General features: G+C 42.9%; 1 protein-coding gene across 1 annotated transcript in view; it reads right to left on the reverse strand.

Annotated features, from left to right (window-relative positions):
* LOC112110521 (E3 ubiquitin-protein ligase HERC2) overlaps positions 1-24,308 on the reverse strand; it is a 214,573-nt gene that overhangs the window by 97,771 nt on the left and 92,494 nt on the right. The window contains exons 24-37 of the mRNA XM_024205561.2: positions 20,945-21,115; positions 20,728-20,831; positions 20,281-20,431; positions 17,758-17,972; positions 16,209-16,341; positions 15,969-16,096; positions 15,651-15,846; positions 7,581-7,717; positions 6,625-6,798; positions 6,392-6,528; positions 6,133-6,284; positions 5,470-5,661; positions 1,588-1,775; positions 834-1,026 (exon numbers count right to left, since the gene is read on the reverse strand). Coding sequence (XP_024061329.1) covers positions 834-1,026; positions 1,588-1,775; positions 5,470-5,661; positions 6,133-6,284; positions 6,392-6,528; positions 6,625-6,798; positions 7,581-7,717; positions 15,651-15,846; positions 15,969-16,096; positions 16,209-16,341; positions 17,758-17,972; positions 20,281-20,431; positions 20,728-20,831; positions 20,945-21,115 — 2,271 coding nt within the window. The remainder of the gene's footprint in view (positions 1-833; positions 1,027-1,587; positions 1,776-5,469; positions 5,662-6,132; positions 6,285-6,391; positions 6,529-6,624; positions 6,799-7,580; positions 7,718-15,650; positions 15,847-15,968; positions 16,097-16,208; positions 16,342-17,757; positions 17,973-20,280; positions 20,432-20,727; positions 20,832-20,944; positions 21,116-24,308) is intronic.

Below are 24,308 nucleotides of genomic sequence, written 5' to 3' on the forward strand. Positions count from 1 at the left end.
ACTAAAAGTTACTAACTAACTATAACTACTACTAACAACAAACTATATTAAGTAATCTTAAACAACTATAAGAAGAATACAAAATAGCCGAGGCACGCTCAAGGCAGGCACACTAGAGCTCTGTCTCAGGCCAACGCAGTAGAGAAGGAACTGACATTGGTTGGCCCATGCATCCCTATATGGCCTCGGTGTCAGGCACATGAGTAGGCCAAACAAGCACTGCTAGCATAAAATCTCTGTTCAAGTGCTTGAGACACATACACACGTGAAGTGGAGCACCCATTGGGACACTACTTGAAGAAGTATGATTTTTACAACTCTTATCATGGAAAGCATCCTATATTTCAAACACCATGGTATAAATTGCAAGTCATCATGTAGTACTTGTGGATGTTTCCAAGCTCTTCCCACCGCACCATTTTCCCCATAATAACCAACACATCAAAAAGAGAGAAAGACAAGATATGTGACAAACAAGACACATCCTAGGAATATTTATTACAATTCCTACATTAGAATTAGCATTATCATATTCAGATGTGCCTGCCATGATACAGCACTGAAATCACAGCAGTTGGACAGCATACCCCCTCCTTCCCAAATGCATGCTCAGCAGATGCAATACTAACTCACCTTCCCATCCCTTCAAAATAGCTTTTCTATGTTGAAAAGAAACATCAGCCACATATACATTTATGCCAGGTAAGTAAAGAAAAAGCTTTTTGGATAATTTTTTTCCTGTTGTGAAATGCGTTTTGCTGATCTTACAAAGTCCTAACACTGAAGATTCAGATAGACGTCTGCCTCCATTTTAACAAAGTACTTTTTCTTACCAGAATCATCCTCTGTATCAGAGTCTTCTGTTGTGGGTTGAGCTGCAGGTGGTGGCTCAGCCAGTTTGAGGTCATATTTTCCCTCCTTCCCCATCCTGTAAGAATTTGTACTGCCAGTGTCCCACTGAACCCTAATCCAGCCATCCTCTCCCAGTTCACCAATCACACGACCCAAACCTGGAGGGGGCCCATCCTGAGAGAACAGAGATGCTCAGTCAACCAACAACAAATCTATGCCAATAATGGGATGACTCAGTTATACAATTTCTCACTAATTTTCCACCAAATTTGTGTGCGCGTGTGCAGTAAAACAAAATAATCCATAGTATTTTCTCAAAACTCTTAAGATGTTTTCACTTTCATATGATAGAAGTCTCATTTTAAACATTTTCAGATTAGAATGATTTTTAATTCAGATGGCAATCAGCGATAAGTAATATATCTACTTCAAAAAAAAAATCACATTGAAACATTTTTAACACATTGTACAAATTCCTCACACCAGATGAGCTTCCATGTGCTGCACCCAAGCACAATTGATCCTGCTTCCTTTTAAATGGTGATTTAATAGAGAAAAGTTTCAGTGAAAAAGAATTTACTCTACAATAGAAATGAGACCTAGTGTCATGTTAAATATTTGTCTTTTTGTTACCTAAAAACCTGCAAATGATATAATTCACATTACAAGTCCATTAATACTGTCCGCAGATTAATCAGACATATTACAAAATGAAAGTGGAACACAATTTTGTACCTGATCACCCCATTTCCAGTCCACCCCTCTCATCACCCTGGTACCAATTTTCATCATGGCTGCCAGCTCTGGCCCAGACACAGGAAGCTGAACTGGTGTGGTTTCCTTCCTTGACTCTTCCAAAACTGTGGCAGAAGCTCCCCGAGAAGCAGCAATCATATCTTCTTCAATGTTGTCAGAACTAGGCCCTAAAGGAAACATCCATAAGAAACAAAGATAGCTTGAAACTTAAGACATGACCATTGTTGCACCAATTAAAAACCTTTTAACATACAGTACGTGTCATATTAATACTTAAAATGAGACGTTAGTATTCAGAAGACAGGAGTTAACAAGTGATGCAGTCATTCCAGCTTTTAGAGACTATGAAATTAAGTTTTTGAAAATAAAGGGGTTATAACAACATACATTATCTTTGTTCAAAATAATACAGACTAATGGAAGAGATATTAGGGTGATTTAGTCCAGCATCCAAGCAGGCCTAGTGGCAGAAAGTGTTACGTAGGTCTTTACCACTATTTTTTGTCCAGTGAAAGGATTAGAAAATAGTTGCACACCTTTTGGTAAGGATATGATCAAGCAAATATGTTGCTGAGTAATATAGCTACATGAAAGCCGAAATCTTTACATGCTAGTCTAGAGGTTCAGCTGCTGGTACAATCATGTGAAAAAATTCAAAGAAAACTAGTCTCACGCCTAGTGAACAGAGCTGGAAGCACAGCTAAGGGGAACTTCATGGGAAGGGGGGAGGAGGAGAAAAGAGCAGGTAGTATTTAGCCTTCGCGTAAAGCAAATGTAGCAATAGTGAAGGAGAAAGGGAATTTGGATCATTCAAGTGAAAAAAGAACCTATAAATTTAAGGGTTCACATTCCCAGACTGTAATTTCCGTCTTTATCTGAGAAGAAATGAATGCAACAGGACATAAAACCTGGTTGTCATTTGGTGGAAGTGAGCCTTCAATACCTTAAGTTTACCATTTGTAGACAAAAGTCAAAGAAATTTCATTTATTTAAATTCTCTCCCCACAATCCATCATTGTATTGAGACCAGAAGTTTTATAGATTCATAGATTCATAGATTCTAGAACTGGAAGGGACCTCGAGAGGTCATCGAGTCCAGTCCCCTGCCCGCATGGCAGGACCAAATACTGTCTAGACCATCCCTGATACACATTTATCTAACCTAAGTTCAAGTGCTCTGAACTCAAGCTCTGCCTACTTAACTCCTCAACCAGGACTGTCATAACAAAACAATAAGTGATGACACAAACATTAAAAAAGGGAGAAAAGTGAGAGTCCATGAAGTCCACTGAGAACCCTACTACTGCCAATCTATTCTGTAGGGAAACCGTTTGGATACTACAATGATGGACCGCAGTACAAAACCCTAATATGAAATAACAATTAAACTACACACACTCCCCTAAATAGGAAACAGATTCTTATCCTAGAAAGTATGGACAGGTCCAGCTTGAGGGGGAAAAAAGTCAACGGGTAACAAGTTTTCCATTCTTTGTCTTGTTACCTTATTCAGTCCATCACCTCAGAGGCGTAGCAAACAGTGAAAAATAAACACAAAAGGAGAGTGGGTAGTGGGCAAGTAAAACAAAGGAGGCTAGAAGAGTGATCTTCATTTCTCAAGGAATAGTACAAAGTTTTTTTATACTACTGACTGGGACACGCCTTCCTCAAAGGATGCGTCCTCAGGCACATGCAGCTCCAGCTTGCAGTGCTTGAGAAAGGTGAAAGAAGAGGGTCAAATTGCTGCCTTACAGAATTCTTCATATGAAGAGAGTGAGTTTTATTTACTTGAGTGAGCCTCTATGCCTTCAAAAAAACAACAAGGAGGGAAGAAGTGGGTTTTTTACCCACAAAAGCGTATGCCCAAATAAATCTGTTGGTCTTTAAGGTGCCACTGGACTCCTTGTTGTTTTTGTGGATATAGACTACCCCCTGATACTGGACTCTATGCCTTCAGGTACTATTTACCAACAAGTAAATAAGCTTATGTAGTATAGAATTTAAGACATCTAACTATGGAAGATTTAGCTCCTGAGACTTTGTGTTGAACAAAACAATGAAAAATCAAATAATATCCCCATGGGTATGTGGGTCAGTATTCCTGAAGTCTCACACCACCATGACATGGCTGCCCAGTGAGACTAATAGGCAAACCAGAGAAACTTCACACTCTCATCTCACCATGCAGTCAAATTCCCAGTCTACTGAATCATTTGGGGAACAGACCCCAAAACAGAACTCAATAGAAACTCCATCATTAGCTAGTGAAACCACATGTATATAGGCTTTAGAGCCTTGATTTAATGTAAGTTCTTTTGTTTACCAGTTGAATTTTATTCTTGCCAGGACTTTTCCCCCTTCAAATCTGATTCTACACCTTCAATAGTCTGCCTGTATGTTACAACACTGGTCTAATCTGGTATGGCAATTTCTATGTTTACATCTACTCTGGTAGCTTGATTCAGGTCACAGTAGCCAGCATCAAACACTTCAGAGGAAAGTGCTAGAATGTCCATAAAAGAAGTATTATGAAATAATTTTTCCTTTTCTTCCTGTCTGAATCCATACAAGTGGTGTTAATTTTTCTGCACTTTGGAAAGGAGGAAATTTTCCATGGTGTCTAATATTTAATTCCTCAGCTTGAGTCATTCCTCAGCTTGAGTGGGAGCACTGGTGGAAGAAATATAAATATAACCATTTATAGGTCTTCGTACACTGAAGAAAGAAAACTTCTTCGAGGAGCAATATATTCACCAAGATAAGCCCTCATTCTGTTCATCCACAGGTAACTGGGATGCTGGGAGCAGAAGAGAAAGTACCTTGCGATACAGCTCTGCAAGCTCCTTTCAGGAGAGACAGTCACTTCTTTCCCCAATTAATTGAAAATGTCTCTCAGAATGGCAGATGTTTAGCCTTACAAGAAATATGAAGTTTTTCCCCAGTGGGTGATCTTAAAAAGCTTTTGCTTTTTGCTGCCAATATTTGACTTTGTGTTAACCATCTGCAAAGAACGAAAGATGAACAGTATGATTTTTAATTTCTATTGAAGAGGCCTGCTTTGGAGAGGCCTTCCTTCCTAGCTCTCAGTGTAACAAAATGAGTCCCTGCAGACTATGAATAGAAATGGCATAATTCCACCACTGGAGACTGCTGAAGCAGTACTTCAAATAAAACACCTCTTATATTTAGAAGGACACTTTTTGTTTTGCTTTGCAACAGTAGTGGGGGCAATGGCTGCATGGAAAGGAGTGCTCCAGAAACACTGTTTTTTACTTTGCTGTCCATGTAGTTTTAAAAAGACCTGGAAGGGTTAAATAAACTTGTCAGAATAACTGTTTGCTATCGTGGGGCGCCGGGGGGGGGGACGGACGGACGGGACACAAAAGCAGAATAGTTTCAACTATTATATACCTAATTCTGCACAAGTTCTTATGAAGAATCAAGTGAATGAAACTTCCAGCCAAAATGCTAAAACTACCTCCAATCTCTGTGCATAGAGGGGAAGCTCCTACAGCAACAAACTGAATGAAACAATATAGTGGGAGTTGTTAAAACACCTAACGTGTTCATATAGCTCACAGAGACTGTAACGAGAATTGTCAACGATAGATTACTCATAATGCTCATCAAGTCACAGCTGAGATAAGGCGCATATGTCAACCTAAGCTTTCCACTTCCCCCTCTACTTCACTGGCACATGTTTTTACAGACTGGGCAGTAGTATAGCCAAGTGGCTCAGATCACCAGTTCTTAACAAGTGAAGTGTCCTACTTACAATGCAGTGGAAGTTAAAACCTGTGAAATAATTCATTGATCAAAACATATACATTCTTACAAACAAAAAGCTGGAAGATTTCATACCTATTAGCCGCAGTGTGGTTTGCGTCAATGCTAGCATGCCAGAGTTGAGAAGGAGGTTCAAGGTGTTGGCACCATGCTGTAAGGTCAGCAAGTTGAGCATGACCAACAGAAAACGTGCTTGTGGAATGGTCCCAAGACTTGGTCCGGCAGCATTCTCATTAGTAATGGTTTGCAGAGGAACAGGTTGGATACCTAGTTCAGAATTAGTATACCTTTAAGTAAATATAAATAATGCAGAGCAAATTAATGCATAAGAGCTACAATTAAATAGATTATAAATTTAAACAGTTTAAAATAATTATACTTTACCCTTGGCTTTAGGAACCCCCAAAATGGAAGTTCCAAGATATATAGAGTAGTGACTGGTTATTTAAGTGCTGTAACCTATCAGGAAACCAAGAACATTCTCCTAAATATTGGAAACTCAGCTTAATTGGGGGGGCGGGGGGGGAGGAAAGAGAGAAAAAGAAAAAGGACACATTTCTATGAAAATACTCAACAGCATGAAGAAAGAGTAAGACATTAAAATGTGCTGTTCAGCTAGTACATGAAATCAATTATATTCAAACCAGAGTTTTTTTGATTCAACAACAGAAGACTAAGGCTAAGATTAAAGCTCACCTAGTTCTTTAAATCTGACATTAGCATAAGATTAAAGCTCACCTAGTTCTTTAAATCTGACATTAGCATCCAACAAGATGTTCCGGACATTTTGAATAGCCCACGCATACAACTTTCCAAAAGTTACTTCCAGCAGCATTCTATTAAATGGTGGGATCAGATCAACATCCTTCAAACAGTCTGTGAGCGGTTCCCTTTATGGGGGGGGGGGGGGGGGGGGGAGGAGAGAAAAAATGATTATTTTACAGTCTCTCCCCTGTCCCCAGTCAGAAACATATTAAAAGTGAAAAAGCCTGTTTACCCTATATTGATCCCCTCTGGAATAAGCCTCTGCCATCCACAGAACATAGCATATTGCACAGATGGGAGTAAGAAGCTTTTAGTTGCCAGTTTCAGAATTGTATCTATCCCCTCCAGACGAACTTCTGCTCTTTCTAACTGCAATCAATAAAATCAATCAACAAATCAATAAACTTTTGTGTAATTACTTAACCCACTCAACCCAATTACTTAACACATTTTTACTCATTTTACCTGTTTCAATAAACATTTTCTCATCTTTTCTACATCCACTGGCTCTTCTTTCAGTGCAAATTCAACAATGGTGTTGAGGAGAGCAGACTGGGGATACAAGCCTTGGACATTTTGCTTCAGCCATTTATATTTATGAACACCTGTAACTGTACTCAGAAGTGGTTGCCATTTATCCTGTTAATTGGGAAAAAGTATTAAATTAAGCAAATTAATTCAATAAGAAAACAAGCTGAGAGTATTGTATATGCTCCAATATCCAAATTAAAAAAATATTTTAAAAATCAGACTTCAAACTAAGGAAAAGGTTCATATACTGGTGTAATAAATACCATGATCAGATATATTAGGCATCATTTCAAATGCCTTGGAACTCAAAGGGACAAAGCAACTAGCTTGATTTATTTTGAAGTGAAGTCAAGGGGTTAAATGTTCTTTTAAATAACAAGATGGAGGAAGCTTGTCTTTGGCGATTCAGAGCTCATGGCATACAACAGGGGTCCCCAACGCGGTGCCTAAGTGCGCCCACGTACTGGCCGGTGGACGAGCATCCGCCAAAATGCCGCCGACAACCGACAACGTCAATAGGCGTTGCCGCCGAAATGCCACCAGAAATCGGCAGCATTTCGGCAGCGATGCCTATTGACATTGCCGCTTGTCGGCGGCATTTTGGCGGATGCTCGTCCGCCGCCACGGTCCTCCGTTGCTCGTCGTCTGGCGCCCACCAGACGAAAAAGGTTGGGGACCACTGGCATAAAAGCTTGTTTTAAAACTATACTACAAATGTAATTAAAACATGAAGTAGCTGTTCTGTATTTGATATTAAGCTGACAATTAATTATTCCAAATGTGTCTGCCAGAATTACTGGATTGTGAGATCGTGCTATTCACTGTCTTAGGGTTTTTTTCCTATTGTTCTCTTTTATTCAGAAGAGAAATTTAATAGCTGGATACTTTACCTTAGGTGATTTGACTGGTATGGGCCTTTTATCTACAGACACAGGACTATGGGGTACAACACATGACTCTTCTAAGTCACACTCCTCATTTCCAATTTTGGATTCTTCCACATCAGCAGATTCAGATTTTTTTGGCACTAGAAATAAAAAAAATTATATTGGAAAGATTTAGATTTGAATGTTAAGATAATCATGTATTTATTCTATTTTACAGTAAAAATAAAAAAGCTGATTCTAAAAGGAGTCCACTTGATTTAAACACACCAATAAACAAATGATTGTTGCAGATGGTTTGTGTTATGCCATCTTTGAAATACTCTGACATTAAAAACTTAAGTTTTCTAGACTCATAAGAGGATTTAAATAAACAACTCTGAAAATGTAGGACAGTTTCAAACAGAACAAACTCAAATTAAAAATCAGTGACTCAAAACACAAGGTATTTTGCTTTTCATAAGGCTTTGGAAACAACTAGTTGGGAAATGCATTACACTTGCATGCACAGATAATGGTCAACTTAAGGGTAGATTAAATTTTGTATGTAAGCGTGCACGTCAAAAACTGTTTAATTACACATTACTTCAAACTGGAGCCTTTGAACTTGCTTAGCATACATCATCATCATGTGGTTGTATGCGTGGCAGGAGGGAAGCTGTTTTACTTGCTCATATTGCATCTTTAACCAACATAAAATATTAACTGCATTAATGCTACTTGAGTGGTGTGGTAAAACATAGAAGCAATAAATATCTTAACTCAAACTATGATCAGCCCTAAAATTATTTTAGTATATAGGGTACAGTTCTCCAGCTACTATGTAACTAAAAATCTACCACTTTATTTTTCTGAAAGCTATGCTATGGTTTGTCAGCCTCCCTGATAAGTGTTTCAGTTCTCTTCTACTTCCCCACAGCCTACACAGAGAGGATGCTAGGGAGAGGAGAAGTAACCTCTCTTCCTTCCCTGCAATAGGGCATTATGGTGGGGGGCTCCTCTAAAACAGCTGAGCCGGCCCCACTCTTACCTTCCACTCTCCTCTCAGGAGTTTATCGCCTGCTGGTGCACTCAAAGATTCCCTCATTGAAAAGCAAGGTAGAAGGCATTAATACTAAGCAACATCCTACAATTACGAATACAGGTTTTTCAAAGCAGCAAAAAATTCTCTCCCCATGCCTTTCCACTGTTTTGCTGACCTCCGCATAATACGATTTTGGTGCATTATAACTGAAACCTATATATTGCCCTATCAACTTCAAGAGCGCATTAGGACAAGAAAAGATTCATAGAAAGGGGGTAAATGCACCTTGAGAACACCCTGATCAATGGTTTTCAAATCTTCCGCTTTTGCTAGAACCACTATTCAAGGGTAAAAAAAAAAATTCTACCTTCAGTCTAAAATGGAAGTTTTGCTTCATTTGTAAACAAGAGTAACCTATTCGAAGAGGAAGTGGGGTTACTTACCTGTAACTGGAGGTTCTTCGAGATGAGTGGTCCCTATCTGCATGCCACTGAGGGTTATGAGCATGCACCATGCACCCAGAGCTTTTAAAAGTAGTAGTATCTGTTGGCCCATGCATCAGTGCTCATGGGTTTCAACCGAGGTGATAAAGGGCGGAGAGGACCAACCGCGCCCTCAGCTCCTTCTCCACCATAAATCAATCAGCTCCACAGCAGAGGGGAAAGAGGGCAGGGCTGGAATACAGATAGGACCACCCACATCTCAAAGAACCTCCAGTTACAGGTAAGTAGCCTCCTCCTCTTCTTTGAGTCATGTACTCTATTGTATTACACTGAGAGTGACTGACAAGCAATGTCTACTTAGGAGGAGAGTGCAAGGAAGATGGTACTGTGGAACGGAGGACAGCTGCACGGAACAAGAAATCTGTCGCAGAGTCTTGCAGCAGGGCATAATGGGAAGAGAAGGTGTGTACCAAACTCCATACGGCCGCCCTATATATGTCACTGAGCAGCACGTTGTGAAGTGTGGCCATAGTTGATGCTTGCGCTCTTGTGGAATGGGCTCGTACCCCAAGGGGTGGAGACAGTCCCAATAACTGATAGAAGAGCATAATGCATCCCAAAACCCACTTCGAAATTCTCTGAGTGGAGATGGCTTGCCCTTCAATCCTTTCTGAGATAGCGACAAACAGTGTAGGAGACTTCAAGAACGGCTTCATCTTCTGCAAGTAAAAGGCCAGGGCCCTATGGACATCGAGGGACTGAAGGTGTGAAGGCCTCTGAGGTGTGAGACTTGGAAAGAAAGCAGGTATGTGTATGGGTTGGTTGAGATGAAAGCAGGAAACGACTTTCCGCAGAATTCCCCCAACCTTCTTGCAGCAGTAACAGCTATCAGAAAAGTGATACCTTCATGGAAAGAAGGGAAAGGGAGCAGGAGGCCAAATGTTCAAATGGCAAGTTCATCAATGATGTGAGGGAACAGTCAGAGGTCCCACTGGGGAGCAATGGGTTGAATGGGAGGATACAGCCACATGAGGCCCTTCCAGAATCTTACAGTCAATGGGTTAGTGAAAATAGAGTGCCCCTCCACAGAGGGGTGGAAAGCACTAATGGCCACTTCATACACCTTGATGGAGCGGAGAACGAGCCTCGACACTTTCCGGGATAGGAGATAGTCCAAGAGGAGAGGAATGCCTATAGCCTCAGGAGCAAGACCGTTCTGTTGAGTCCAGAAGGCAAAGCGTTTCCATTTGGCTTGGTAGGACTGCCTCATGGATTCCTTCCTGCTACTCAAGAGGACATCTTGCACTGCCAACGAGCATTCCCATGCTAGCGAAGATGCCCATCCAAAAACCAGGCTCTCAGGTGAAGTGTCCAAAGACTGGGATGTCTGATCCTGCCATTGTGTTGTGTGAGCTGTTCCGGAAACGCCAGTAGCAGGAGAGGAGAATGCTTCGATAGCGGGAGAGGAAGATGCTTTGACATGTAAGAAAAGGAGGAAACCAGAAATGGAGAGGTCAGGATGGGGTGATCAGAATGACTGTCACATTTTCCGCCGAATCTTGTGAAGGACGCGAGGTAGGAGAGGGAAGGCATAATTGATCCAGTCCGACCAGCCAATGACTGGGGTGTCACCTTAGGATCCAGTCCAAGCCCGCCCCTGGAACAGTACTGGATGGATTTGGTGTTGGTGTGGGAGGCAAAGAGATCCCTGACTGGAGTCCTCGAGTGGTGAAAAATGTCGATGATCACAGTGTCTTGTAGTTACCATTCATGATCAGCCATGAAATTCCTGCTGTGAGCATCTGCAATCATGTTCGGAGTCCCCAGGAGATAAGCCACTGACCTCAGGATATCATGGGCCATACACCATTTCCAAAGACGAATAGCTTCCACACAAAGTGCTGCCAACTTTGCATCCCCTTGTTTGCTTATATAGCAAACTCTAGTGGTGTTGTCTGACATGACAAGACTATGGCAGTAGCAGACTGACGGGAGAAATGCAAGACATGCTCTCCATACTGCCCAAAGTTCTAGGATGTTGATGTGCATCCTGGATTCCCAAGCAGTTTGAGTGCCTTGTGTCGTGTTCATCCATGTGTGTGCCCCATCCGTCGAGCGATGCATTCGTAATGATTGTCATGCTTGGGGAGGATGGGAGGAAAGGTATTCCGGTGCAAACCAGATCTGGGTCTATTCACCACCAAAGGGAGGAAAGAACCTGGAGGGGGGAGGAGGGGAGAAGTCAGTAGGGTGTCCATTGAGTTGAACATCAGAGAATGGGCTCTCTGTAGCCACAGCTATAGACCGCAGAAGCGAAGACGAGCAAAGGCAGTGACGTATGTGCACGCCACCATGTGGTCAAGAAGGGAAAGGCAAGTTCCGGCCAGAACCAAAGGACTGGAGGTCACAGAAGCACCTGTCCCGTGGTAGATAGGCAGGCACATGCAGAGATCATGTCAATGCACGCCCCAATGAGCTCCAGGCACTGTGTGGGGTCCAACATCAATTTTTCGAGGTTTACACTCATCCCCAGGGAAGAGAGGAGTAAAAGCAGCAGGAAAATCGTATCTGGATCATGCTGCCAGCAGCCAGTCGTCAAGATAAGAAAAGATGAGGACCTCTTAATGCCAGGGGTAGGCCACCATTCTGGAGAAGACCCATGGAGCAGTGGAGAGTCCAAATGGTAGAACCCTATATTGGAAGAACTGAGGGCCCACTGTAAATCTCAGGAATCATTTGTGGGTTGGGTGAATATCTATGTGAAAGTAAGTGTCTTGCATATCGAGAGCTGTAAACCACATGCCTCTTTCTAGAGAGGGTATGATGGCTGCAAGCATCACCATACAGAACTTTTGTTTGCGTATGAAGCGGTTGAGACCATGGAGATTTAGGATTGGTCTCCATCCTCCCTTTTTCTTGTGTACCAGGAAGTAGGTGGAGACAAACCCTGTGCCTTGAAAGTCCGTGGGCACAGGCTCTATCACCCTTCTCTGTAGGAGGGAGTCCACCTCCAGGGCAAAGATAGCATCATGAGAGCGGTCCCAGAGGCAGAATCAGGACAGGGGATGTGGATGAGATGGCTATATGATTAAGATCATGATGCTATGTCGAATGACATCCAGGGCCCACTTGTCCATTGTTATCGCACTCCAGGCTGGATGACTCCCAAAGGGAGTGGTGTGCAAGAATGGTGGGTTGCAACATGGTTGACAGCTCTCTAGATGCACTCAGAAATATTGCTTATGTAAAAATTGATTGCGTGATGTCAAGGACTGTGCTAACAGGCCAGGCGGTCAGGGCTGTGGAGTCTTTTGATGCTTGTAGGGAGGCTCATAGGGACCACTGGCAGCCTTGGAGCCCCAGGTAAGCACCACACCACCAACCCCCTCCCAGAACCTGCACCCCTACCCCCTCCTGCCCCCAAACTCCCTCCCAGAGCCTGCACCCAAGACCCCCTCCCCCACCCAAACTCCCTCCCAGAGCCCCACACATACCCCAGACCCCAAACTCCACCCCAGAGCCTGCACCCAGGACCACCTCCCCCACCCAAACTTCCTCCCAGAGCCCAACCTCTTACCCCTTCTACACCCCAATCCCCTATTCCAGACCACCTCCCCCACCCAAACCCTGTTCCAGAGCCTTAGGCAAGTGGGGGGCGGAGTTTTGGGGAGGCAGAGTTTTTTGGGGGGTGGGTTCTGGCAGCATGAGTGACATTGGCCCGCTGGGAGGATTTAAGGACTGGCACTGGCCCTAAGGTAAATTGAGTTTGAGACCCCTGCTCTAGAGTCTTTGAGTGAGTGTAGGGAATCAGTCTTCTGATTGAAGAGAGACACACTGAAGGGGAGGTCCTCAATTGTGTTCTGTACCTCCCTTGGAAAACAAGAAGAATGTAACTAGGATTCCCTCCTCGTGATAATTCCTGTGTCCATAGTGCATGAAGACACAATCTCCAAATCTACTGCAGCCTGGAGCATCATTTTGGCAACCAGTTTGCCTTCCTCTAAAATAGCCTGGAAACGGGCATGGTCCTGCTCAGTAAGCTTGTCTGTAAATTCTGCTCGCTGGCCATAATTCAAAAAAGTCATAACTTGCCAGTAATGCCAGGTAATTAGAGATGCAGAACTGACAGCTGGCTGACAAATAGATCTTGCAACCCAGAACGTCCAGTCTCTTACCCTCCTTGTCAGTCAGAATGGAATGTGGATGCTGCTGTCTGGCACACTGAGTTGCTATGGTAGTCCACATGGAGCTGGGCTGAGAGAAGGGAGGATTTGCCACTGGACCGGCAGAGCCTTTGGATATTTTCACCATTGGTACGGGAGCAGCGGACCATGTGCCCCATCTGAATCTTCCAATGCCAAGAAGTCGGATCCTTGCTCAAACAGCAGAGCCACCAGAACCAAGAGTGTTGCAGGGCAGTGCTCATGAACATGACCTGAAGCCAGTAAGTCCAGAGCAGGGAAGCAGAGTCTCTTTGGAGGTGAATGCACTGGAAGACATAGGGATCTCACCTCATCTAAGGCAAAAAGTTCATGATGTCCAGGAGCCAATATGAGTCTCCCTGGTGTCAGTGGCATGCATTCCAGATGGAACCAGAGATTGAATGGGGACAGAAGGCTGTCTCGGCACAGACGATCCCCACTGTTTTGGCGGTACCGATGAAGAGGGGGTATGATGCTTAGAGTCCTGGACCGGCAGGTCCAGTGTTCTATGCAACTTCTTGTTGTGCTTGTGGGCCTTGGAACACGCCGCTTCTCCATGGCCAGAACTCGGGGAGGAAGCAGTGTCTTTCTTGGCCCTTGAAGAAGACTTACTGTCATGTTTATGCGCATGTTTCCTTGCCTCACGGCTTGGCCTTGACACGAGGTCTGCAGCAATGGTACCAGCGGATCCAGACTGGAGATCCGCAGTAGAAGGTGCACTCCTCGAGTGCTCAGGTCGATGTAGTGGGGGAATTCCCTGGCCTGGATCTGACTGCAGCCTCATGGCAACCTCCATGAAGTGTTTCTTGAGGTAGAGAGCCTGGACTTCCTGCTTATGGGCAGGGAAAAAGAGGCAGATACTGCACCTAGATGTGATGTGGGCTTCCCCCTGCAGTAAAAGCAGCATTAGTGATAATTGTGGATTGAAAATGAGCAAGGGCAGGAAGCGCAGCTCTTGAACGCCGGCATCTTCAGCATAACCCAGTATCCAAGTGTTGGTACTGGTGGGAGGGTAGGCAGGAAACCACCAAAGCAGCGTCACAAAGTCCTTAGATTCTAAGAAAACTATTACTAACACTAAAAAAATACTATAAAAAATAATAAAATGCTAACTATATACAAGAATAAAACAGTCTTTTCAGAAAGTGTGTCACAAGGGACGAGAGAACAGCTGAAGCTCTGACTTGGATCACGCAGCAGTGAGAAGAAACTGAGGGCGTGGTCAGTCTGTCCCACCCTTTATCGCCTCTGTCGAAACCATGAGACGGAACAAGCGTGCACTCATGGACCAACAGAACTACTACTTTTTAAAGCTCTGGCTCCAGGTGCATGGCACATGTGCATAACCCTCAGTGGAATCCAATAGGGACCATCACTCGAAGAAGAATTTTGACTTCAATGCTCCAAGTTTAGTCAATTATTCTAGCATAGTTTCTTGAGACAAACTGTGGGAATTCTCTCCAATACTCACTGCAACATTATCTAGTCAGAGTAATTTCCCCAGCTATTCTTTATCTTTTAGTATGCAACTTCCACTACAATGATTACATGTAAACTTGTCAATCAATATGTTCAAGAAAATTAAGATGAGAAAAAAAACATACAAAGTGATAGTATTTTATTTTCATTACTGAATAGTAGGGTCCAATATATAATATTCTGCATACATTATGTCTATACTATGGGTAAAATTTTCAAAAGCACATTAGTGACTTAGGGGTCTAAGTCCCACTTTCAAACATGAAGCACTGTCAGCAAGACAGGCTTCTAAGTCAGTCACTTCTGAAAATTGGACTTAGGGTGAAATTTTCAGAAGTGCGAAATTCATCATCTTCATGATTAGAGTATTACACAGACATACAGAAAATCTCCAAATCTTTACATTCAAATTTGAAGCATGGAATCTTTATTAAGCACAAACTTTATTAAGAACACTGGTGGTTTTGGTATGTTTTATGATAAGCTTGAATCTTTAAAAGACAATGCTAGTAATATTTTATAATCTGATCATATCTGGCATTTCATTATAATGTAACTCACTAGCTATATATCATTTATCAAATCATTTTACGTGAAAAAGTATCCCATTTGAAGTCAAACCTATGTCAAGTCAAACTCAGTCAGATTGAGATGTACAGGTTTTTTTAAATGAACGGGAAACCAGAAAATAAGCACCACTCTAACCTGAATTTCTAGACTAGTTCACCATGTCTTGTCTCCAGAAGTTAATATTTACCTCTTTACAAAAGTTTGTCAAAGTCCAGTAAAAAAACTAGTAGACCCAATATTTCAACAGAACCCAAGCATCCTCACTGTCCTAACAAAGAAGTGTTACTTATATGTACAAAGCTTTGAGGGGAAGTTGGTTCTTTTATTTTGTTTTACTACAGTATCACTATTCTCTTACCTCTTTTTTTTCTTCTCTCTCGAATTATCTTCTGAGCTATCCTCCTCCATCGGGGCAAAGAGCTCAGAAGTTTAAACTTTGACATTATGGAGATATCATTGCAGACTGCAGGACGCAATTCATTGAACAGGAATCTCAAACGTTCAATGACAGGAGCACAAACTTCCTTGTAGGAGCGGCCTTGTTCCTGATGTGTCTAAAACAGGAATGGAAACAGAGATTATAAATATAATAAGGGAATAAAATTTAAAGGAGTCAATTGTCATTTTTAATAATTAAGGTTGAAGAGAAGTTAGACACAGGTGGTTGGAGGCTTACCTTAATTAGCGAGCATTTTGCTTGATAGACAACACGACATACATCTACTACAGATTTCGGTAAGGTTCTGTGTTTGACTTGGTCAACTCCCAGGGTACCAGGATGCACTTGAGACAATGCCACATGACCTTAATGGGAAAAAACACACTAAGAATATCTATTTCTAAGATTGAGGGGAGTGGGAGTTAAAAAAAAACAAAACACTAATTTAAGTGTTCTGGAACAGCTAAGTCTACTTACCTAAATCTTCATGCTTTAGAAGACAACATAAGAGTAAACGTCCTACTTCTTCCACAGGATGCTCAGGAGGGAATGTGATTGGTGTTGTCAAGTGACATTGTTTGCAGTACCTCTCTACTTGACATAAAAAGTCCTGCAAACAAACACTAAAGTCAAAGGAACAGCACTATCTAACTCTTCAGGTATAGTAATGTAGAACACTACAGCCAGCATTCAAGTGAAAACTCAATAATATCCTGGGTTAAATACATTCAGAAGCCATAGCCAAGATATTTCTCAGTCCAGGATATGAATCACCTAATTACTAGAAGTACAAACAAGCTATTATACCAAACAGCAATCCATATTGTCACTCCTGTTCGGAGGACAATAGCCCATCAGAGGGCTCTCATCATACACAACATGGCAACAATGAGCACAGTCGTAACAGCTTCTGACCTGTTCTCCAGCTTACCAGGCCACCTAAACCCAGTCTTAAATATTTCCTCCCAAGAATAATATTTCAAAATTATCTCTCGACTCTGGGGTTCGACAGGAATCATGGGGTTAGAAATGGAGATGGACACTTGTGGGCATATTGAGGTGTACCAAGGGCAGTAACCAATCTGAGCACAAAAGACTTACATAATCATTCTATATCTACTAAGAAATAACTATACAATTACATAAAAATCTAAAACTGAAAGTATGCAGGGGACTATATAACTGAGAAAGATGAGTACAGATATGGTCACTAAGTACACAGCACCTCCGCACTTTGACTGGGAGATAATTCCATCTTAGTACAACTGGTAACCATGGCCTACAGTGTCACTAAAGCTTAAATGACAGTATTCAATTTCCTTTTATGTAATATTAAGTTTAAATCACTTGGAATTCATAAGAAAAACTGCATACAGAAATTAATTTTAATTGAATCATACGTTAGCTAGGATCTAAGTATTAATGACTGTGTCTTGATATTGAACAGCCTAACCCGGGGTAGTCAATAGGTGGATCGCGGGTCAAATCTGGACCGCCAGACTCTTTTGAACGGACCACAAAATCTTATTTACTTATTATTATCATTATTATTATTTTTGTATTCTTTTCTCTAGAGTCTGGACCTTGACTGTACCTTGACCTAGAAATTTGGACAAAAAAATAATTGATTACCCCGGCCTAACCTCTGACTAGGAACAACACTTTACTTGCAGGAGGTAGTTTTCGCAGCACAACAGAAACAATGAAGACTTGCTTTACTCTAACTCCCTGCTTCCCCTTTCACAGAAAATGTGCCAGAGGTTAAAGCAATCCCCCTGAACTGTTGCTGAAAAACAATTTAAAAGCTACCAAAGGTGAAACAAAAGTGTTTTCAAACACTTACACAATGTGTGTAATAGAGCAATTTAAATTCACTACCAGTTTTCAACTACACTTTCTGTAACATTTGAAAACACTTTTGTTTCACTTATGGTAGCTTTTAAATTGTTTCTAGCAACAATTCAGGGGGCTTGCTGCTGGTCACATTTAAACAATTTCCTGGTAAAGATGGGACTAAAGATTTTACCTTCACAGTGTGATCCTGAATATTGTTATCTGCAATGGCTTGCAGAAATGGTTGTGAATGGTCACTCAAGGTTAGTCGATGTGAATATAGTTTTGATTTGTTTGGGGTAGTGTTCCCAGGTGAACTGCAGTGGTCTTCATCTTTCTCCTCATTGTAACTGTAATGTATCTGACTGGTCTGCAAACCTCCGGAGAAGATAGATGACTTAAGCCATTCTAACAAGAGTGAAAACAAAATACATATGTAAGTCTTTCTGCCAGGGAAAGCTATCTGTCACTAAACTGAATAATTCTTTACAACAAAAGATGAAATTTACTTGCAAACATGAGTAAATTTAGAAGACTTTCACACTTATTTGGTGAAGTTTAATCAGAAAAAACAATTGACAAATTATTTGTAAATTAAGTAAGGTAACATCTTAACCAAGCCACTACAGGGAGCCACTTCTCACCTGAGGCCATCAGCTGTGATGAAGCCATGAAGGTCTTACCAACTATTCTAAGAACAGCCATACTGGATCAGAATCATGGTCCTTCTGGTCCAATATGACAGCAGCCAGCTCCAGATGTTTCAGAGGAAGGTGCAAGAAACCCCACAGTAGGCCAACATGGGATAATATGCTCTTTCACCTCATGAAAGACTCACCCTAACCCCTAATAATAAGAGATCAGGTTAAACCTTGAAGCATGAGGTTTAACCTCCCTTCCAATTGTCTTGTTACCATTAACTATTAAAACTCCGGATATTCCTGTTATCCAAATAATCAGCGAGTCCCCCTTTGAATCTTGTTCACGTTCTTGGCCAAGGACGGACAAATAGCATGATACTGAGTCGTCTTTTAAAAAACTCACAATGAGTCCCAGAAGTGCATACAGAAGGGTATATGAAGCATGAAAGTCTACTAGAGTTTGACATAAGCGTTGTGAGACAAAGGTCTCAATCCCATAATGTCTTACATGTGTAGGCACTTTAGTAGCCCCACTGAAGTCAATTGAACTACTCAAATGCATAACTATGCAGCACTGTAGACAAAAGATTAACTTCTTTTCCCTGTTGAAGTACCGTATATACTCGATCATAAGCCGGTTCTTTTATAAGCCAACCCCCCACCCCAGATGGATAAGTAAAAATGGACACTTTTTATGACCCATTCATAAGCCGACCCTATAATTCAGGGGTTGGCAAACTTTGGCTCCCGGGCCATCAGGATAAGCTGCTGGTGGGCCAAGATCGTTTGTTTACCTCGAGCGTCCACAGGCACGGAAGTAAACAAAGCGTCCCAGCCCGCCAGCTGCTTACCCTGATGGGCAGGGACAGCAACTGGTGGGGCAATTTTTTGGGGGGGAGGGAAAAGCTGGGGGAGGGGGCGTAACCCCTGTGACCACCCCCCACATGACCCCACCTCTAGTCCGGGACCGCCACGCTCTCCCCATCCCATCCCTTCCCACCTTAGCTAGGGTGGGTGAGAGGAGGATGTCTCTGGCCTGGCTGGAGCTGCTCCGGCAGGCTAGGCAGCGCGGCCACAGCCTGCTCCGGTGGGCCAGACCGGGCAGCACGGGCGCAGTGTGCTCCAGCGGGCCAGGCGGCGCGGCCTCAGCCTGCTCCAGCAGCACGGCTGCAGCATGCTCTAGCAGGCGGGGCTGAGTGGCGTGGCTGCAGCCTGCCAGCCCTGGAGCTGCAGCTGCTTTGGAGGCTGGAGGGAGAGCAGCGTGGCCAGAAGCGGAGAGACTCTGGCCCTGCCTCTTCCCTTCTGGCTCTGCTGCCTCTCCTTGCCCCCTCTCTCGGGGGGACGGGCTGTGCCCCACCTCTCTCTCCCTATACCCGTTCATAAGCCGACCCCCTTCTCTGATGCTTCCCTTTTTTACTAAAAAAATTTGGTTTATGAACGAGTATATTTGGTACTTGAATTCAAGTGGCAAAAACAATATTCGTTTCATGGTAGGCCCCCTTACACAAACTAAAGAAATGACTTTTAAAAGCAGAAATCCAGACCAGCAAACCAAAGTGGTTTAGAAGAAATCCAAAAAAATATGAGATTGAAGAGGGAACGCAGTGAATGTAGTGGGGATAAGGAATGAAAGTATACATAAAGGATTCCTTCTCTCACGTCATCTGCTGTCAAAAATGTCAGAGTGGGAAGAGAGCACATAACACACTGCTCTGAAAGCTACAAAGCAAGGAAATACACAAAAGAACAGGCATTTAATCATCTGAATAAAAGTGAATCAATTACACAAACCGAGGTGAAAAAGACCTGCATGTCTGCATCAGAAAGAGAAAACTGGGAGGAACAGCCAAACAAAGAGAAAAAAAGTTTTTCGTGTACTAAGAGTTTTCTAATGGTAAAAAGAAGAACACGAAAGTCTTTAAGCTATGTCCAGAAGAAAGTGAGGCAAAAAAACATGCTAAGTTCCTGATTAAATTATATTTACAATAGTCTGGTCCAGCATATTCTGGGAAGCATGCAGAGGTACAGTACACAATCCATTACTTCTAATTTAACTGAAAATAAGTTCTGCTTACTGGCACATTCAACCTCCACAGGAGAAAGTGGTGTACTCATTGCTAGGTAGGAAGCATGCAGTCCAAGAAGAAGGCCCAGATTTCTTTCTGTGTCTATGAGAGGTGACGACAGACTGCCAAGATCTGGTGTTGTAATCACTTCCTGGTCAGGCTAAACAGAAGAAATATCAAATTGAGGCCAAAAGTAAATTCCAACAAGAGTTTAAAAACAAAACTATCCTTTATTACTATAAACACATTCTGAAGAAGTAAACTATTAATACAATCATAAATTAAATTTCATTAAGTGCAATACTGTCTCTCTCAATTAGTCATTTGTAACCCAAGTTTTTGCTTCAGGTCCTTGACTAAAACTGGCATCAATCCTACAGGCTGAAAAGGTCACTTCTCCAGATAGTTTACTATCCTACATATGATGTGCTACGAAGTATATTAAATTATTTCTACCTCCATATACTGGCCAACACAGAAGGCATGCATCGACTCTCTTGTGTCCTCAAACTGCAAGGCAGCTTCCAAAGCAACAACTGGGTCCTCACCTGCAAACTGAGCTAGAAAAAAAGAATATTCAGTAGTTCTATAATATCTAAACAGCTATTTACGGCAATTAATTTTAAAACAAAACAAAAATCTGTGCCCCTTCAATTCAAGAGTTGAAACTCACCAAGTATACTATTCCCTGTTAAAGACTGGGTCTGAAAATCTTTTATATCATATACTTTCCCATCAATCACTGTCCAGAAGCCTCCATCTTTATTATGGTTCTCTAGATCAGCTTTACGTATAAGTGTTACCTCCTCATTATTTCTGCAGCTCTGGCCAGTAAAAAATGAACCTATTGATTTAAAACAAAAACATTATATATTGCATGCATTTTAGTTTCTTAAAAATAGCATTGACAACAACAAAACAGCACTAGGGTAACCCTAAAAACAACACATTCTGTGAAGGTGAGGGGGGGAAGGGTTATCCGAGACCCCAACCCTGGAGTTTGTCTCCCACAAACGCAACTGGCAGACACTTCCATAAGCTTTATACTTATACCAAACGCACACCAACAGACAATATAATCCACCTGCGCAGAGATGTAGCAAATCCCAGGTTTGTCTACCCCTCGCTTCCTTTTCTGATAGTGCGGAAAGCACTGAATACCACAAGATGACTTCAGTTGGTAGCACGGTGTTGTTTAGACTGGACAGAGATGCCATTATCTGACACTTTACAGGCAGTTTTCAAGTGGAGGAAGTCAGTAAAAACAAGGTCAAAGTACTTGTTTGAGGCCTGGATCATTTAGCTATTCCAAAGCTCGGAGAATGAACAAGTCCAACCTCACTTTTAGAGACCACTATGAGCAAGCACAGAGGACGGAAAGGAATTCATAGACCTGAAGGCCATAAAGAACCATTAGATCACCTAGTCTGACTTCCTGTATAAAACAGGCCACAGAATTTCACCCATTTACCCCTGAATTGAGCCCTATAACCTGTGTTTGATTAAAGCTTATCTTTCAATCGTGATTTGAAGACATCAAGAGATGAAGAATCCACCACTTCCCTTGGTAGTTTGTTCCAATGGTTATCACCTTTACTGTTAAAAGTGCATGCCTTATTTCTGATTTGAATTTGTCTGGCTTTAACTTCCAGACAATAGTTCTTGCTATATCTTTCTCTGCTAGGTTAAAGGTCCCTATAGTACCTGGTATTTTTCTCCCTGTGGAGGTACTTATACACTGTAATAAAGTCACCTCGATCTTCTATTTTGAACAACTAAACTACTAAGGTCCTTAAATCTCTTACTGCAAAGGATTTTTCTCCAGCCTCAAATCTTTTTATAGCTCTTCTCTATATCCTCTCCAGTTCTTCAAAAATCCTATGTAAAATGTTGACATCAGAACCGTATGCGGTATTCTAGTATCTCTCACCAATACCACATACACAGGTAAAAGTCACCTCCCTACTCCCCTCTTCAATCCAAGGAAAGCCTTAGCCCTCTTTGCGACAGCATCACACTGGAGCTCATCTTGAGTTGTTCACTGAGGGTATGTCTAACACTACGAAATTAGGTCGATTTAATATAAGTCGATTTTTTTAGAAATCGATTTGATACAGTCGACTGTGTGTGTCCCCACTTAAGACCATTAAGTCGGCGGAGGGCGTCCACAGTACTGAGGCTAGCGTCAACTTTCGGAGCGTTGCACTGTGGGTAGCTATCTCTCAGTTCCTGCAGTCTCCACCGCCCACTGGAATTCTGGGTTGAGCTCCCAATGCCTGATGGGGCAAAAACGTTGTCGCGGGTGGTTCTAGGTACATGTCGTCAGGTCCCCCCCCGCGCGCCCCCTCCGTGAAAGCAACGGCAAAAAATCGTTTCTCGCCTTTTTTCCTGGGTTACCTGTGCAGACGACATACCACGGCAAGCATGGAGCCCGCTCAGCTCACTGTCACCGTACGTCTCCTGGGTGTTGCTGGCAGACGCGGTACTGCAGTGCTACACAGCAGCAGCTCCTTGCCTTTGCAAGTTAGCAAAGACGGTTAGCAGCTGTATTGTATCATCTGCTGCTGTCTCCTGGTTCCTCCTGGCCGGCCTCGGTGAGGTCGGTCGGGGGCGCCTGGACATAAATGGGAGTGACTCCAGGTCATTCCCTTCTTTAAGTTTCGTCTAATGGAGATTCAGTCCTGCCTGGAATATCAGGCAAGCCTACCAAAGAATCAGAGAGGCAAACGGCCGCTCTGGGTCAGAGCCCCAGACATCCCATTCTATGATGAGCTGCCTGCCATTCTAGGGGGTGCCCCTACTACTACCCTTCCCCTGTGCTTCCCTCCTCCCCTACCCCTCCCGGGCTACCTTGGCAGTTATCCCCCCATTTGTGTGATGAATTAATAAAGAATGCATCAATTTGAAACAATGACTTTATTGCCTCTGCAAGCGGAGATCAAAGGGGGGAGGGGAGGGCGGTTGGCTTACAGGGAAGTAGAGTGAACCAAGGGGGCGGGTTTTCATCAAGGAGAAACAAACAGAACTTTCACACCGTAGCCTGGCCAGTCACGAAACTGGTTTTCAAAGCTTCTCTGATGCGCAGCGCGCCCTGCTGCACTCTTCTAACCGCCCTGGTGTCCTGGTGTCTGGCTGCGCTTAATCATTTTGTCTTTTAGAATGGAGTTCTGATAGCACAGATTCGTCTCCCCATACAGCGATCAGATCCAGTACCTCCCGTACGGTCCATGCTGGAGCTCTTTTGCGATTCTGGGATAGCTCAGTGGTTTGAGCATTGGCCTGCTAAACCCAGGCTTGCGAGTTCAATCCTTGAGGGGGCCACTTAGGGATCTGGGGCAAAAATCAGTACTTGGTCCTGCTAGTGAAGGCAGGGGGGCTGGACTCGATGACCTTTCAGGGTCCCTTCCAGTTCTATGAGATAGGTATATCTCCATATTATAGTCACCTGTGCTGATCAGCTCGCCACGGTGGCCAAACAAGAAATGAAATTCAAAAGTTCGCTGGGCTTTTCCTGTCTACCTGGCCAGTGCATCTGAGTTGAGAGTGCTGTCCAGAGCGGTCACAATGGAGCACTCTGGGATAGCTCCCGGAGGCCAATACTGTCAAATTGTATCCACACTACCCAAATTCAACCCAGCAGGGTCGATTTCAGCGCTAATCCCCTCGTCGGGGAGGAGTACAGAAATCGATTTTAAGAGCCCTTTAAGTTGACAAAAATGGCTTTGTCGTGTGGACGGGTGCAGGGTTAAATCGATCTAACGCTGCTAAATTCGACCTGAACTCGTAGTGTAGACCAGGGCTAAGATCCATAAACCTTTTCAGTCACTGCTTTCTAAGATACAGTCCCCCAATCTGTAAGTACGGCCTGCATCTTCATTTCTGGATGTATGACCTTGCATTTGGTTGTATTAAAATGCCTTTTATTTGAATGAACCCAGCTTAACAAGTGATCCAGATTGCTCTGAATGACTGCCCCATCCTCATTATTTACCACTCTGACAATCTTCGTGCCAATCTGTGTCATTCACAAATTTTCA

Source organism: Terrapene carolina, unplaced genomic scaffold, assembly GCF_002925995.2.
Source record: "Terrapene carolina triunguis isolate 2854851 unplaced genomic scaffold, T_m_triunguis-2.0 Scaffold23, whole genome shotgun sequence".
Classification (NCBI taxonomy): domain Eukaryota; kingdom Metazoa; phylum Chordata; order Testudines; family Emydidae; genus Terrapene; species Terrapene triunguis.